The following is a 13,352-nucleotide window of genomic DNA, read 5'->3' as shown; positions in this document are numbered from 1 at the left end:
ATCCAAAGAGGATATAAGTGTGGGTTATTTGTGACAACATTCAATGCTTGTGACTTTGAAGAAGGAATAAAAGCTTGTTGAGTTAATCTCTCTGAAGTCTAGTGGTGGGATTGCCAGGAATCTATACAGCTGTAGTGGGAATCTGGGGGGCGGGGCAAGGCTAGAAATTAGGAGCTCATGCAAGCTGAGCAAGTGTTCTGCTCTGGGCTACTGTGATCACATTGTTGATAAATTCTGGAAAGTACTTTGAGAGAAAGAACTAAGTTGAGACACAATAGCATGACCTTCACAGTGATGTAAATTTATCATAGACTATAAAAAAGAAATAAAAAGAATGTTGCAGTCCCAAGGTTCTGTTTGAGGATAGAGTGTCTAGTCATTATTTTTGACCCAAGAATTTCTTAAGAGTTCGATCACTACCTATCTTCCAGAAGAGGCAGGGCTAGGATGAGCTATGGACAGATCCATGTGTGTTTACCATAGATCCAGAAAACAGCAGAGAGACCTGCAAAGGCAAGAGCATGGGAATTGATTGAAGACAATGAAACACAGTTTCTTTTGGAGGTGACAGTGAAAGAATGGGGTGACATTTATATTCTGGTCTTGTAGTGTGACTGGATGAGGACACTAAGAAGTTGATTGAGGACCATCTAGAATGACTACTAGGGGCCTGACCTGTGAAAGTCAAGTCCTGGCATTTTAAGAGCTGGGTCTTCTAGGCTGGTGTATAGCATCTATGCTATCTAGAAAAAAAGCATCATTCTGCAGACAGACATCTCCAGCCTTCTGCATAGGCTGGACTGACTGAGTACCTAGGTCATTGTGTATAAATAGACTACAGGAACCATCCAGAAGTCACATACATACATTAGTATCTTTGGGAGATCATTGTGTTAAAGACTAGAAAGGCCTATGACATTAGTATACTTCTTGTTAACTAGATGAAAACGATAGATTTCTCTGTCCTGTTATTTTATTTTCTATAGATGTTTGATCTTACAAACATCGCAAAGGCTGAACACTGACAATGTGGCATAACTAGAAACCCACTGCTACCCACCATTTGCCTTGAGGTACTGGATTTCCATTTCTATTTAATCTGCATCAAAAGGCAGTAAAGGTGCAGAATGTCTAAAGTTCTTGTGTAATTCAAGCCAATCTAACATCGTGGAGAAATTGCAATGAAGATGTTACATTTAGGAATGCCTCCTTATTCAAGCTAAAAATTGAATTTTATCAAGAAACCTTTTCCAAAACAAACAAACAAACAAACAAACAACAACAACAAAAACAGGGAAACAGGATCACTTTGGCCAAAGATTAATATTCGCAGGATTAGAGGTACCATAAATATCTTTGCAAGGTGCTTAGTAAATATGCTCCTTGTACACCAAATAAGAAGAGACATTAAGCACATTCATAACATGTAGAAAGGGGGTTTGCTAGTTGTTGATCCAGAACAACCTTTGGCTCTTGAACAACAGAATGAGACCAAGAATTAAGTTTGTTTTTGCAAATCAATGACTAATTCAAAAGATTAAAAAAGAGATATGCAACCATTGTTTCATAAAGTATGTTCATATCCCTTCAAATTGTGGAATGGATCCTCAAAGAGCTCTTCTGGAAATCTGACTCAAGATTTATGAGGCACACGGTGTAGCTCAGTGGCAGAGTGCTTGGATTCAATCCCCAATGTTGATGATGATGATGATGATGATGATGATGATGGATGTGGTGTATGCATATATGTGTAAATGTGTATGTGGCCTGAGTGTGATCATATGGAAGCCAGAAATCAATGTTAATAATCATCTTCTACCTTTATTTTCTGAAACAGTGTCTGTCAATAAACCTGAACCTTGCCATTTTGGCCAGACTGACTGACCACAAGTCCCAGATAACTGTCTTTTCCTCTCCAACCCCCGAATTATAGGAGTAATTGCAACCCCTGGCTTTGACGTAGGTGCTAGAGACCCAAATGCAGGTGTTTGTGCTGGTGCTTTAAGCATTTTGCCCGCTGAGCCATCTCCCCAACTTCATATGATGATGATGATGATGATGATGATGATGATAATCATAAATAACAATAATAATAAACGTTTTGTTCAGATACCTTCGTCTGCTGAAACAGACCATTGTAAACCAGAAAGTAAAAGCATGCTTGAAAGGCCAGCATTCCTAGAATAGTAATGAAGGCAGGTGCCCATGTCTTGAGAATCAGGGCTGGGGATAGATGAGAAACAGCACAGATACACAATGCTAAACAGCACAGTGGCTGCTCCCAGGGGTTGAGTATTGCAAATAACGCTTTTGCAAGTGATCTCGTCAATGAAATCACTAATGATAAATCATCTCTTAAGCTGCTTCCCTCTTCTTCCCTGGCCAGAAGCCATGACAAATGGACGCATGGCCTTCCACCACTCTAGATCATTTCTTGGATGTGGATCAAAAACTTTGAGTCATTGTTATTCAGGAGATGAGAGCTGCCCTGTCACCTGGCCTGCCTACCCACCCACCCACCTAGCTTCTGGCTAAAAGTCATCTACCATTTAGTCATTCCATCTCCACATAGACTTTTCGATTATGTTACTATCCTGGAGATAAACCGGAAATACTTATCTCTCTTAGAAATTCACCCATGTCCTAGGAATAAGTGGCAAAACTAAGACCAAGCCTACACCTCAGCTATTCCTCACTTCTTACCTGACTAGTGGAGGTGCCAAAGTACTTCCTGGTGGAAGCCAAGATGTCATCAGTCTCCTTCTCTGAGAGGAAATAGGAGTCTTCATCCTGCCTGAGGCTGAGAAGGCTGTGCAGGTAGAACTCATATTCTCTGTTGCTCATGTTGAGTTTGGAAGAGCAGATCTCTTCCTGATGAATGATGTAATAGAGGAGGAGGAGAGAAACTCTCTGGACCACCTCCTCTCTCAACTCATCCTCCAAATCTCCCCCAGCTGTGAGTGATAGTGCATCTGGTTCCAAACACTGTAGGGGGTGGTAAGGAAGAAAGAAGACAAAGGCAAGCTTTAGACAAGACTCTGAACTATTACCCATGCAAGGTTTCAAGTGCCTATGCCTTGTGAGTACAGGGCAAAGCAGTCAGTCACTGTAGCTACCTTCATGTGAGAGTGAGTCATGGTGAGACTTTTCTTTGACCACCATCTCTTCCTGGGGACCCTTTTTGTAAAAGGGGACTCTGTGTCCTCAAAATGTTGATTTGCTCTTTTGTATAAAACCAGTCAATTCCTTGGCTTTTAAAATGATGTCCCATTTGACACAGCATCCTTTGTCTGACTCTTGCCTGTACTCACTTCTGACTCATCTCAGCCTTTCTCTCTAAACTTCTGTTCTTGTAGTTTTATTTCTTTGATGTTCCATCAAGCTCTTTGCACAATCTCCTTGCTCTCAATTTTCAGGTCTTAAAATGTCACTCTTTGCCAGATGTGATGGTGTATATACCTTTAATCCCAGCATTCAGAAGACAGAGGCCGGCAGATTTCTGTGAGTTCGAGGCCACCCTGACCTACAAAGCAACTTCCAGGACATCAGGACAGTTGCAGAGAGCAACCCCTTCTCAAACATACAAATGAATGAACAAACAAATGTTACTCTTTAGGGAGGCCTACCCCAAGGCCAGGATACCTTACTTCAAAAAAGTCACATATATCAAGTCTTTATTCAATAGTCACTTGTAGCTATAGTTATCATGATGGATAGCACATCTCTAGAATTGCAATTTCTTCACAGCACTATATTATACAACTATTTTGTTGACCTGACTATGTATTTTGTTTCCTACCAACAAGAACAAGTGTTTATCTGGTCATGTTTCCAGGTCTTACTTACCCTCAGCATGTGACACAGAACCCAATACTAAGGATCTAATAAAGATGCAGTGACCTATCCTCCCTTCTCCCTGGGCCTCTTCTATCCTTGCCTAAAAGAGTTGCCAAATGTTTCCCTGGAAGAAATCAGACCATACCATCCTCAAAATATATCACTTTTGCATGTAGACAATTTTGAGTCGAAAGCAACTGGGAAACAGTAAATATGGAAGTGCTCTCTGCATTCCCCCTTTCTTTCTAAAGGTGAAGACTAAATTTCCATTGAGAAATGTGTCCTTTATGTACCAAGAACAGAACATTCTTATCTCAGGGAACTGATATAATTCTACTAATCTGCATAGACTTTACCAAATCACTCCACACACACATACACACACACACACACACACACACACACACACACACACACACACGCACAATCTATGATTTAGGGTCCTTTGTATATTTTCCTAGTGAGTTCTCACAATTTACTACCCTGAGCCATTTTTTCTCTTGTCATGTCTCCACAATTAATTGTTGTTGTTGTTGTTGTTGATATTACTATTGTTGTTGTTGTTGTTGTTGCTGTTGTTAATATAGAATATATGCCCTACTCCTTAAGGAGCATTCTTTTTTTTTTTTTTAAGTAAATGTCTTTACCACATAAAGTATCAATACAAACAAAACTTACATACTTTTCTCCTCCTAATCTGACTTTTTCCCTGTTAAGGTCACTGATCTAGTCTCAGAACCCTTTGAGGCTGAATAGAAAGACTTTTCTACGCTATACTCTGACACACTGTTTCATAAGCCACAGACAGATGTAGATTCTCTGCTTTGAGATGGTCACATGACAAAATGTTCAAAGCAGCATCATTGGACAGTGAAGAAATGACAGGGATTCTGGCTGAAAAAGTTTCCTCAGCAAAAAGTCTACTCTTCAGGGAGAGTTAGGTAGCTTTCTCAGTATCTGGGAAGCAGCTCTGTTGCGTAGCTACAGCCTTAGGCTGAAGCATGAGGTGACATCTGTCTCAAGTTTCAGGGAGGTTCACCCTACTGTGGGGATAATTACCCCAGGGTCTTTTAATATGTTATCTGAGATATAAGTTTGGGAAGTTCTAGTAACATAACCGCTGTGTGACATGCTGGGCAATAGATGGTGCATGCTATACCCATCAGGAAGAAACTACAGACATCCATCTTCAAAACAGAGCATAAAGATGTTCTTCCTGAAGCCGCTTACACTGTAGACCTCATCTTTCCAATTCAACTTCCGGGAACACACAGAGGTCACATGAACTCCACTCTGAAGCCACCACAAACCTTTTGCATTCCATATGTAGCCCCCTTCCTTCATACACTTGGAAGTGATGAGGCTGAAAGTAAGACACAAGTAGAAGCTGGGTGGAAACTATCCTAATTAAACCATTCTGTGTACTAAATTACCTACACTACACATAATGCTACTTAGGATTTACTGACAAAGCTCTACCCAACACCATGCTGAGCATGTCATACTCTCAGATATTCCTCAGAATGGAATCTAACTAATACTGGAAAATATAGCTTTGGGTGGCTTCCAACTCACAGAGTTCCACCTGGCTCTGCCTCACACATGGTAATTTTTTAATGGTGGAAATTCCATTCTGCAATTTTTAATTGACAAAAATATTCTCAATTTCTTTAATAATCCTCTAAACATAGCCACATGGTGCAAGGCATTTGGAATACTAATCGTTCCATTATTTAATGTTTAATAAGTTAGTAGATAAATTTGTATTCAATATGAAAGGATATTGAACTGAATCAAATATGAATCAATTCTCTTTTATGAAAATGGTTTGCCCATAGTGTAACTTATAACCAAATCTAAAAGATGCTAAGTTCCTCACTTAAGGCCACACACAGCTAGTAGTTGTTAGCTACAAACATTAAATTCTTCAATGAATTATTTTCTGTCTTTCCTATTTGGTAGGAAGAGAGGAGAGAGGTAAGAAGATGGGTAAGAGACTAATGTCAGTGACGAGAATAAAATGGTGGAGAAGGCTAAGTGAGCATCTTGGGGCAAGGCAGTTGTTGCCCTGAGGTAGACCAGTAAAATGTTATTAGAGACACTGGGTCTAGGAAGTGCATGAAGCCACCATATTAATCACATGTTGTCATGTCAGCAGACATACAGGAGTGCACATAACCCCCTCTGCATACTATATGGTATCCCTGAGACTCCTGTCCATTCCTTCCTAATGTTTAATAGAGGGTACAGAGCATGGGGTGTCAGAGAATAGAACATGAATTGTAACTGCACAGACAGGTTAGTTCAAAGCGTATGACAAGGAAGATAAAGTTAGCTTTGTCCTAACTTTAAAAACTTCAAACCAGTTCTTGAAGTGTCTTGTTTTGTGTGACCAGACTTAGTCACACCAAACAGGAGTCACCTAGTTTTTGCCTGAATCTTTGGATGCTTGATGACATAAAATATAACTCTGAATCAAATAAGCTAAAACATTTTGGTTTTTATATATATTTGAATCTTGAAGTTACAGAGGCCAATGCCTTGAAAGCTATAGAAAGCCTAAGAAAGAAGAAAATAAGAATTCTTCCTCTTAGACAACTAGTATTGGTGATGGGAAGAAGGGGACTGAAAACCTGCAATTCATCACCACTCAATTTAGCTTTGGGAATGACGTTTTTAGCAGTTGTCACAGTTGTGTATGGAAGAGGGTGTTTAACAAAATTTCGAAAATGTTGCCTTCTCATGAGAATCAAAGTCTATTCAAGCACACAGTCAGGTGAAGATATTCTTTGTTAAAGAAGAAAAGCTTCACTCAGGAATAAATCCTCCAGGGTCCCTTTAGATTTGTCAGGTGGAAGCATAGGGTTTACGGGGAGGAAGCAGACACAAATACAGAGAATTCGTTTTTGTGTTTTTTTTTAAGACTCCATAAGGAAATGAAGTTAAGGGAAAGATTAATTAAACTACAAGCAAGGGCTCATCTTACAGGCTAACTGGTCTACCCAGGTCTTGGTGGCAATTATACATCACTCCCTAAAGTCAAGTCAAATTAGTTCCTTCTAATACATAATTCAGCTTTTCATATTCTAGATGAGTACTACAGTCACAAAGAGCACATGATAGTTGTCTGTATCCACAGCAGAAAGACAGTGAAATATGACAGGCTCAGACTGATAAGTACAATATTGATATCTTGTTGCCTCTATCTATCTGTCTGTCTATCTATCTATCTATCTATCTACCTACCTACCTATTTATCTCTGTCTTCCTATCTACCATCTACCTATCATCTATGTCTTTCTTTTTGTTTTGTTATATATATATATGTATGTACATATGTGTGTATGTATGTATGTATGAATGAGTGTATAGATGACATGAAAGTGGAAGGGGCTTCTGTAGGAAAGAGAAAATAGCTAGTGGGTGAAGTAATGCTAGACAGAGAGTGTACTGGTAAGAAACAAGTATAGTCAAGTATATGTTACATTTAAATACAACTCCTTGTGAAACCTACTCTGTACAAAGGATATATGCTGACAAACAAGAAAGCTTTACAGCTGGAGAAATATCTCAGCAGTTATAAGCACTGGCTGTTCTTCCAGAGAACATGTTTGGATGGATTCCCAGCACCATGGGGCAGTTCACAACTGTCTGTGACTTCAGTCCAGGGGACATTAGATCCTCAACCAGCATCTGTGGACATTGCACACATGTATGCACAGACATGCATGCAGATAAAATACCCATACAGATGAAAAATAAAAACAAATAAATCTTTTTAAAAAGAAAAAAACAGTTGCAAGAAAAGTTTACAAGTTTAAAACCCGATGTTTAACTTTTGCTTTAGAAGTAATGGTAAATGTATTGTCTCTTTCAAATCCCTAAACCCTTTCCAAGGTATCTTTTCAAATGGGAATTGTTTCTCTTCCTTTCTCAGCCATAAACCTTGAAGGGTGGTGGGTGGTGGAAGGGATGCACTAGAACTATGGCTTTTCTGGGTCACAGAAATAATAGTCCTAAGTGAGTGAGTTTATATGAATTAATCAGATACATACATGAAAGTTACAGCAAGTGAGTCTGGGGTGGGACCAATTGTAGACTAAAATCAGTTTCTTAAAACAGTGGTCATGATCTTGAAAGGATCTGAAAACTACCTGAAATTTTCAGTTAAAATCCTACCCATCTAAGTAAGACAGATGAAGGGGGGAATGTCTGGAGATGTGTTGCGAAGGAATGTTGTTGTTCCAGATCCCTGGAAAAGGATCCTGCATAGCCTTGAAGAACAGGGACAATAAGGGACTGAAGGCCTTGTGATCTCCACTTACCAGCACATGCATCGGTATCCACCTGATCCTATAGAGTTATCCCAGAAAAGACCCATTACCACTGATTAAAAATTGAAAAAAGAGGATCAATAGGCCTCAATGGCTAGACGTTTCCCAACTAGAGGTATTTTCCCTCCTGGAAGCTATGCAGACTCCTGAATCCCACTATGAGTGGGTTAATTCTATAGGGGGTTACTTATGTTAATAGAGACTGGAGGAGAAAAACCACTGACTCAAATCACCATGGAAGGCAGCAATTGATCAGAGCAAGGTTTTTTGTTTATTTTATTTTAGTTTAGTTTAGTTTAGTTTTGTCCTTTTGTTTTGTTTTGTTGTTGTTCATATACTAGGGCTGCCTTCCTACTAAGGCGGGGATTGAGAGGTCAGCCTTGGACGTGAGGAAGACAAGGCCTTTAAAGAGCTCAGGGTAGAGAGTTTCCAAATGGAAGATTTGGTGGGCAAAACAGTCGAGATGACAGAATGCAGGAGCAGAACGTAAATGTAACAAGTCAGTTCCTCCTGAAACAAAGGTAGGGTCACAAGATACAAAGTTTTGAAACAAAGACATGCTTGCTGTTTCCTGGAACAGGCAGTGCAGAACCACTTGTAGTTAAGGTTACAGGTGGGGCAGAGCACAATCCTTGAGGAACAGAGGTTTAATTACAAACAGGAATGAGCCCAGTTCGTCTTTACTATAAAATAGCCTTTAAGCCTAAAATGGAGGCAGGTTGGTTCTTCATTTAATCACTGTGCAAATCCATTAAGACTCCATCCAGGGCCTGGGAATACAGAGCAGCTGCCAGTGCTCTTGTCTATCATGCATAGAACCCTAGGTTCAATTCCCAGAACTCAAAAACAGAAAACATTCCAAGTATTCTTACAAAGAGAGGGGGGAGGCAGGGAGAAAGGGAGGGAGTAAGGGAAGGAGAGAGAGAGAGGGAGAGAGAGAGAGCCAGAGTCAGGACCAAACTGTTCATTTTTTTAAACTACAACTCGAATGACTTTTTTTTTAAAAAATACCCCATGTTCTCAGATTCCTCATATTGATTTGTTTTCTAATTCCGTTTTGCATGTTTTTCCTCCTCACGAATTCGGTAGCACCACCTCAGTCTTTCTTTCCCCAGACACTGAGAGACACGAACCCACTCCTTCCTCTCCTGGTTTCCCACAGAATATCTAACATGAGCATGTCCTGTCAACAATATGTCTTAAATTAAGGAACAGACTCAACAACAAAGCCAAACCCCGTGGTTTCCTCCAGAACCCAAACGTCTGTGCAACTGGATGACCTTTCTCCTGACTGACTTTACATGAAGGATAGGAAAATGTTTCTTAGGTGTTTTACAAAAGGAATATTCAGGAGAGCCAAGCCTTCTCCTATCAGTTTCCCTTCTCCTCAGTTTCCCAGAGCAAGAGAGTGAGCAGTCCCAGGATGCACTACTCTTAGACTGAGCACTTCCAAGCCTGGGAATAGATATAATTCAAGTAGAAGCTAAACACCCTAAACCCTTGATAATGTCACTAAAAACAACATAAAACACCCCCTGCCTCCTCTTCAGCTCCAAACATGGAGAACAGTCTTGCCTGTTTATGTTCACCCAGCAAAACTAATATTCAGCCAGCCTTAATAAGGCACTCCGTGTCATTAAAGGAGACCGTGGCCCTGCAGCAGATTCTCAGCGGAAATTAATAAGATCTGACTCCTGGTTATTTCCAATGGGATGTCTGTTGTTACTATCTATATCTATTAATGTCGTCACAGACGCTGCCTATTATAACACATCTCCTCTGGGAACCATTGGGTGTTTTAATAATTATGGTGTTATTTATCATTCGCAAAGAGCAGAGAAAAAATTCTATCTGTGCAAGGCCTTTTCAGTCACAGGAAGAGCAAAGCCAGGAACCATTTGGCCAGGAAATGCACACCCTCACCCCATCCTCAGCCCACAGCTCTGCAGGACTGAGAGAGTCTGTCAGATTGACTCTGGAAGCAGCCATGCCCTTCTGTTGACTACAGATGCTTTCATTTATCTACAAATATATATTTTTTTCCTTTCAAACCTCATCGATCTGGGCTGGGCAGTTGTTTTAAGACCCAGGTTCTCCTCCACAGTGATGGACCTCCTCCAGGGACCCCAAACACCCACAGTGGAACCTGATGGACCTTGTCCTACAACAACCAAACCCTGGGATTAGCAGTCCCCCCAGTTTCATGCTAAAGCAACCTGGAGAGGTTGCAAGGGCGGAGGGTGGATTTAAAGGGACAAGGAGAGATGACAGACTTGGGTCCATAATGAGAAATTCACAAAGAATCAATAAAAAATGAGGGAGGGGGAGGGAGGGAGAGAGAACTAAACATCATCAACAACATAACTATAGGATTCAGCCTGGGAAGGAGGAAGCCTTTAATCCAGTAACTATGTAAGCTGCACAACTGATTCTGGTGAGGAGACAAGGTAGGGCTCACTTGTCAGGTCAGGAGAAGGAAAGCTGTGGGGAAGGTTGTGGAGTAAGTGTCCGGAGTCTTGGGAACAGATTTAACTCTAAATGCTGCATTTCTCTCCTGCAGCTCTGATTGCTTGCTGATAATGATTATCAAGGCATTTTCTCAGGGCCACACAAACATTAAAAAAAAAAACAAAACACTACCTGGTACCTAGGAATGAACATCTGGGAACTGAATGTTAGACAAATATCAGGATGCTATGATTGGCTCGTGGAAGATCAATACCCTCTGTCTAACATCATCCATGGTCAAAAATAAAGAAGGATCTCAGAGAAGCAGAAAGGAGGAAGGGCCAAGTATTCATCAGCGAGCCAGTGCCCCTAAAGTAGCAGAGAGGCTCTGGAAAGCTCAAACGCTATTTTCCCAAGGGGGGAAAATCCCTTGTGAATGGGCTGTTGTCGGGCAGATATGGGGCATTATCGAGACACACTTCACTTCCTGCTTGCATGTGAGCATTGCATGTCATTTCGCTGTGATAAAAATGATCTCTGTGCAATCCATCATTCCCTTTGGAGAGAGTCTTAGTACCCGACCCCACATTATTTCACTAACCAGCTTGCAATCTTCTTGTGTCCCGTCTGTTCTCTGTGGACACCCAGTCCTCTCCAACAGAATCTTGATGAGACTTTGTGGATGGTTGAGGGACCTGTCGTCACCAGCAGAGAGGACTCTCAGAACTTCTAACAGGCTGTGGCTCCCAACTCTGCTGTTATCCTGAGTGAGGGCTTTGCTGGTCTCAGTAGAGGAAGCAAGGCTGAAGGAGTGGGACACTAGGACCACCCATACTGAGAGCTCTGTCCAGAAGCACATATCCACTCTCTGGCTGGAGTTGCCCTGGGGGTGAGTGGGAGGCTTTGCGTAGGATAAACTTATAACCAGAGGGGTTCCTGTGGTAGAAAGGGAAAAAATAAAGACTTCAATTACTGTGCATGAACATGTCTGAAATGACTCACTAATTGGGTGCCTGAGCCGATTGGCAACAACAGGGGGTCTGGATGCAGCTTGTAACTCCAAAAGACCAGGAAGGAAAGTCCCACTTCACAGTGGCCAGGAAGATATACCTACACTAATCAGTCAAATGGTAGAAAAAAAAAAAGAGGGTACACTCTCCTTGTCTGCAGCCAATGCCCCGGAACCAGAGTGAGCTGCAACACCGATAAAATTCTGTGTAGTCAGTGGAGAAAATTAAAGAGAAAAAGACTTCTAATGCATTTTCAATATCACACCGAGTTAGAAGCCTTTGAAGAGGACAATGTCCTAGAGAAAAATAGTTACATTCAAGAAACACTAGTTAGTCTTTAGCTCAATAAAACCATCCACCAAGACACTGGAGAATGAACTATCTCCAAAAACTTCCAAGACCCCAGAGGGATCATAAATCCACCTACACGATAGTCTCTGAAGAGACAGGAAATCATTGTAGAGTCCATCAGAATTCAGGAAGAAAACGAAGTCTTGAATCAATTGTTTAAGAAGTGCAAAATGCTAACAGCATCTCGCTCAAGTATCCAGAGATGAGCCAATAATGACCCCCAGGGTAGTGACAAGATCCTGAGGTTATATTTATGGTTTAAACAACAGCCTCAGACTCTTATGTTAGCATTTTAAAAGGAGACAAGGTAGGTAGCACAGACCTTTCTAAACCCAGCACTTACCTCAAGAAAGAGAAATGGTTATTTATCTCGAGCCTCCTTGGGCCTTTAAATTTCTGAGAGCATTTTGTGGTCCCCCAGTTCTCCGTTTTAAAATTCCTTGACTGTGTGTGCTGGGAGCTGGAGAGGATTATCTCAGCCCAGAGACATTTCTAGTTGCTATGGAGAGAGCTGCTCAGAGGTAAAAATGAAGGTGGAGAAAAGCAGACAGTTGCTGGCTGACAGATTTGCAGGATAACCGAATAAATGTGGTTGAGGAATTATTCTTTTATATCAACATTTAGCACAGCATTTTAAAATTATCTATAGTCATTTGCCTTCCAAGGAACAGAATCTAGGTCAAAAAATAAATAAAATAGAATTCTACCTTGCAAAGTGAAAGGGATTAGTGTTAGAGAAGGCATTTTCCTGAGCAGCAGATTACTGTTTAACCCTGGCTTAAACCAAGAGTTGCCAGAAAGATTGGCCCTTTAAAACTTGGTTTCACAACTTGAAAATATTGAAACGATGTAAGGACTTTATAAATAATGGTTTAAACTAAAAGTGCATATTGAAGGAACACATTTTTTTTTTTACCTAAGAAGTCAGTAGATACAAATGGGGCACCTGTACCAATCACTCATTGGGTATGGAAACTGGACTCAGCCAGTTGAGATAACCAGGGTTCAATTTAACTACCCATTGTGTGCATGGTTTTGTCTCAAATGTCAAAGAAAGGGAATTGGCTTTTTTCTCATAAGCACCATGGTGACAGTGATTGGAGATAAAGGCCAGACTCACTCAAAAAGCAAGGAATTAGACCACAGTTAAGACTTTCAAACTGAAGGTTGAACAAGGGCTGAGTAACCAGGAGGCTTTGGACTTTGGACTACAGGACACTGGACCAAAACTCCTTAAAGGCATGTGTTCATTACCTGTGTCCACCCTCCATGTAAAAGGACTGGGTTATGCAGTATCAAGAGCTTGGTTGAAAGGCCACTAAAGAAACAATAGTTCACTGCTTGTACAACAATCTCCTCCTTACTCAGTCCC

The 13,352-nt window shown here is 40.9% G+C and overlaps 1 protein-coding gene across 4 annotated transcripts in view; it reads right to left on the bottom strand.

The window, feature by feature from the left end:
* Positions 1-12,619, bottom strand: part of Slc39a12 (solute carrier family 39 member 12) — an 88,346-nt gene extending 75,727 nt beyond the window's left edge. For 3 of the 4 annotated variants that reach the window (XM_087590274.1, XM_087590275.1, XM_087590276.1), the window contains exons 1-3: positions 12,324-12,619; positions 11,221-11,555; positions 2,704-2,985 (exon numbers count right to left, since the gene is read on the bottom strand). In XM_087590274.1, coding sequence (XP_087446400.1) covers positions 2,704-2,985; positions 11,221-11,478 — 540 coding nt within the window. In that variant the 5' untranslated portion in view covers positions 11,479-11,555; positions 12,324-12,619. 4 annotated transcript variants of the gene reach the window in all.
* Between the last annotated feature and the right edge of the window lie 733 nt (positions 12,620-13,352).

The sequence above is a fragment of the Rattus norvegicus genome, chromosome 17 (genome assembly GCF_021556685.1).
Source record: "Rattus norvegicus strain SHRSP/BbbUtx chromosome 17, alternate assembly SHRSP_T2T, whole genome shotgun sequence".
NCBI classification, from domain to species: domain Eukaryota; kingdom Metazoa; phylum Chordata; class Mammalia; order Rodentia; family Muridae; genus Rattus; species Rattus norvegicus.
Note: the sequence above shows the minus strand (reverse complement) of the source record. Positions and strands in the feature narration are given on the sequence as shown.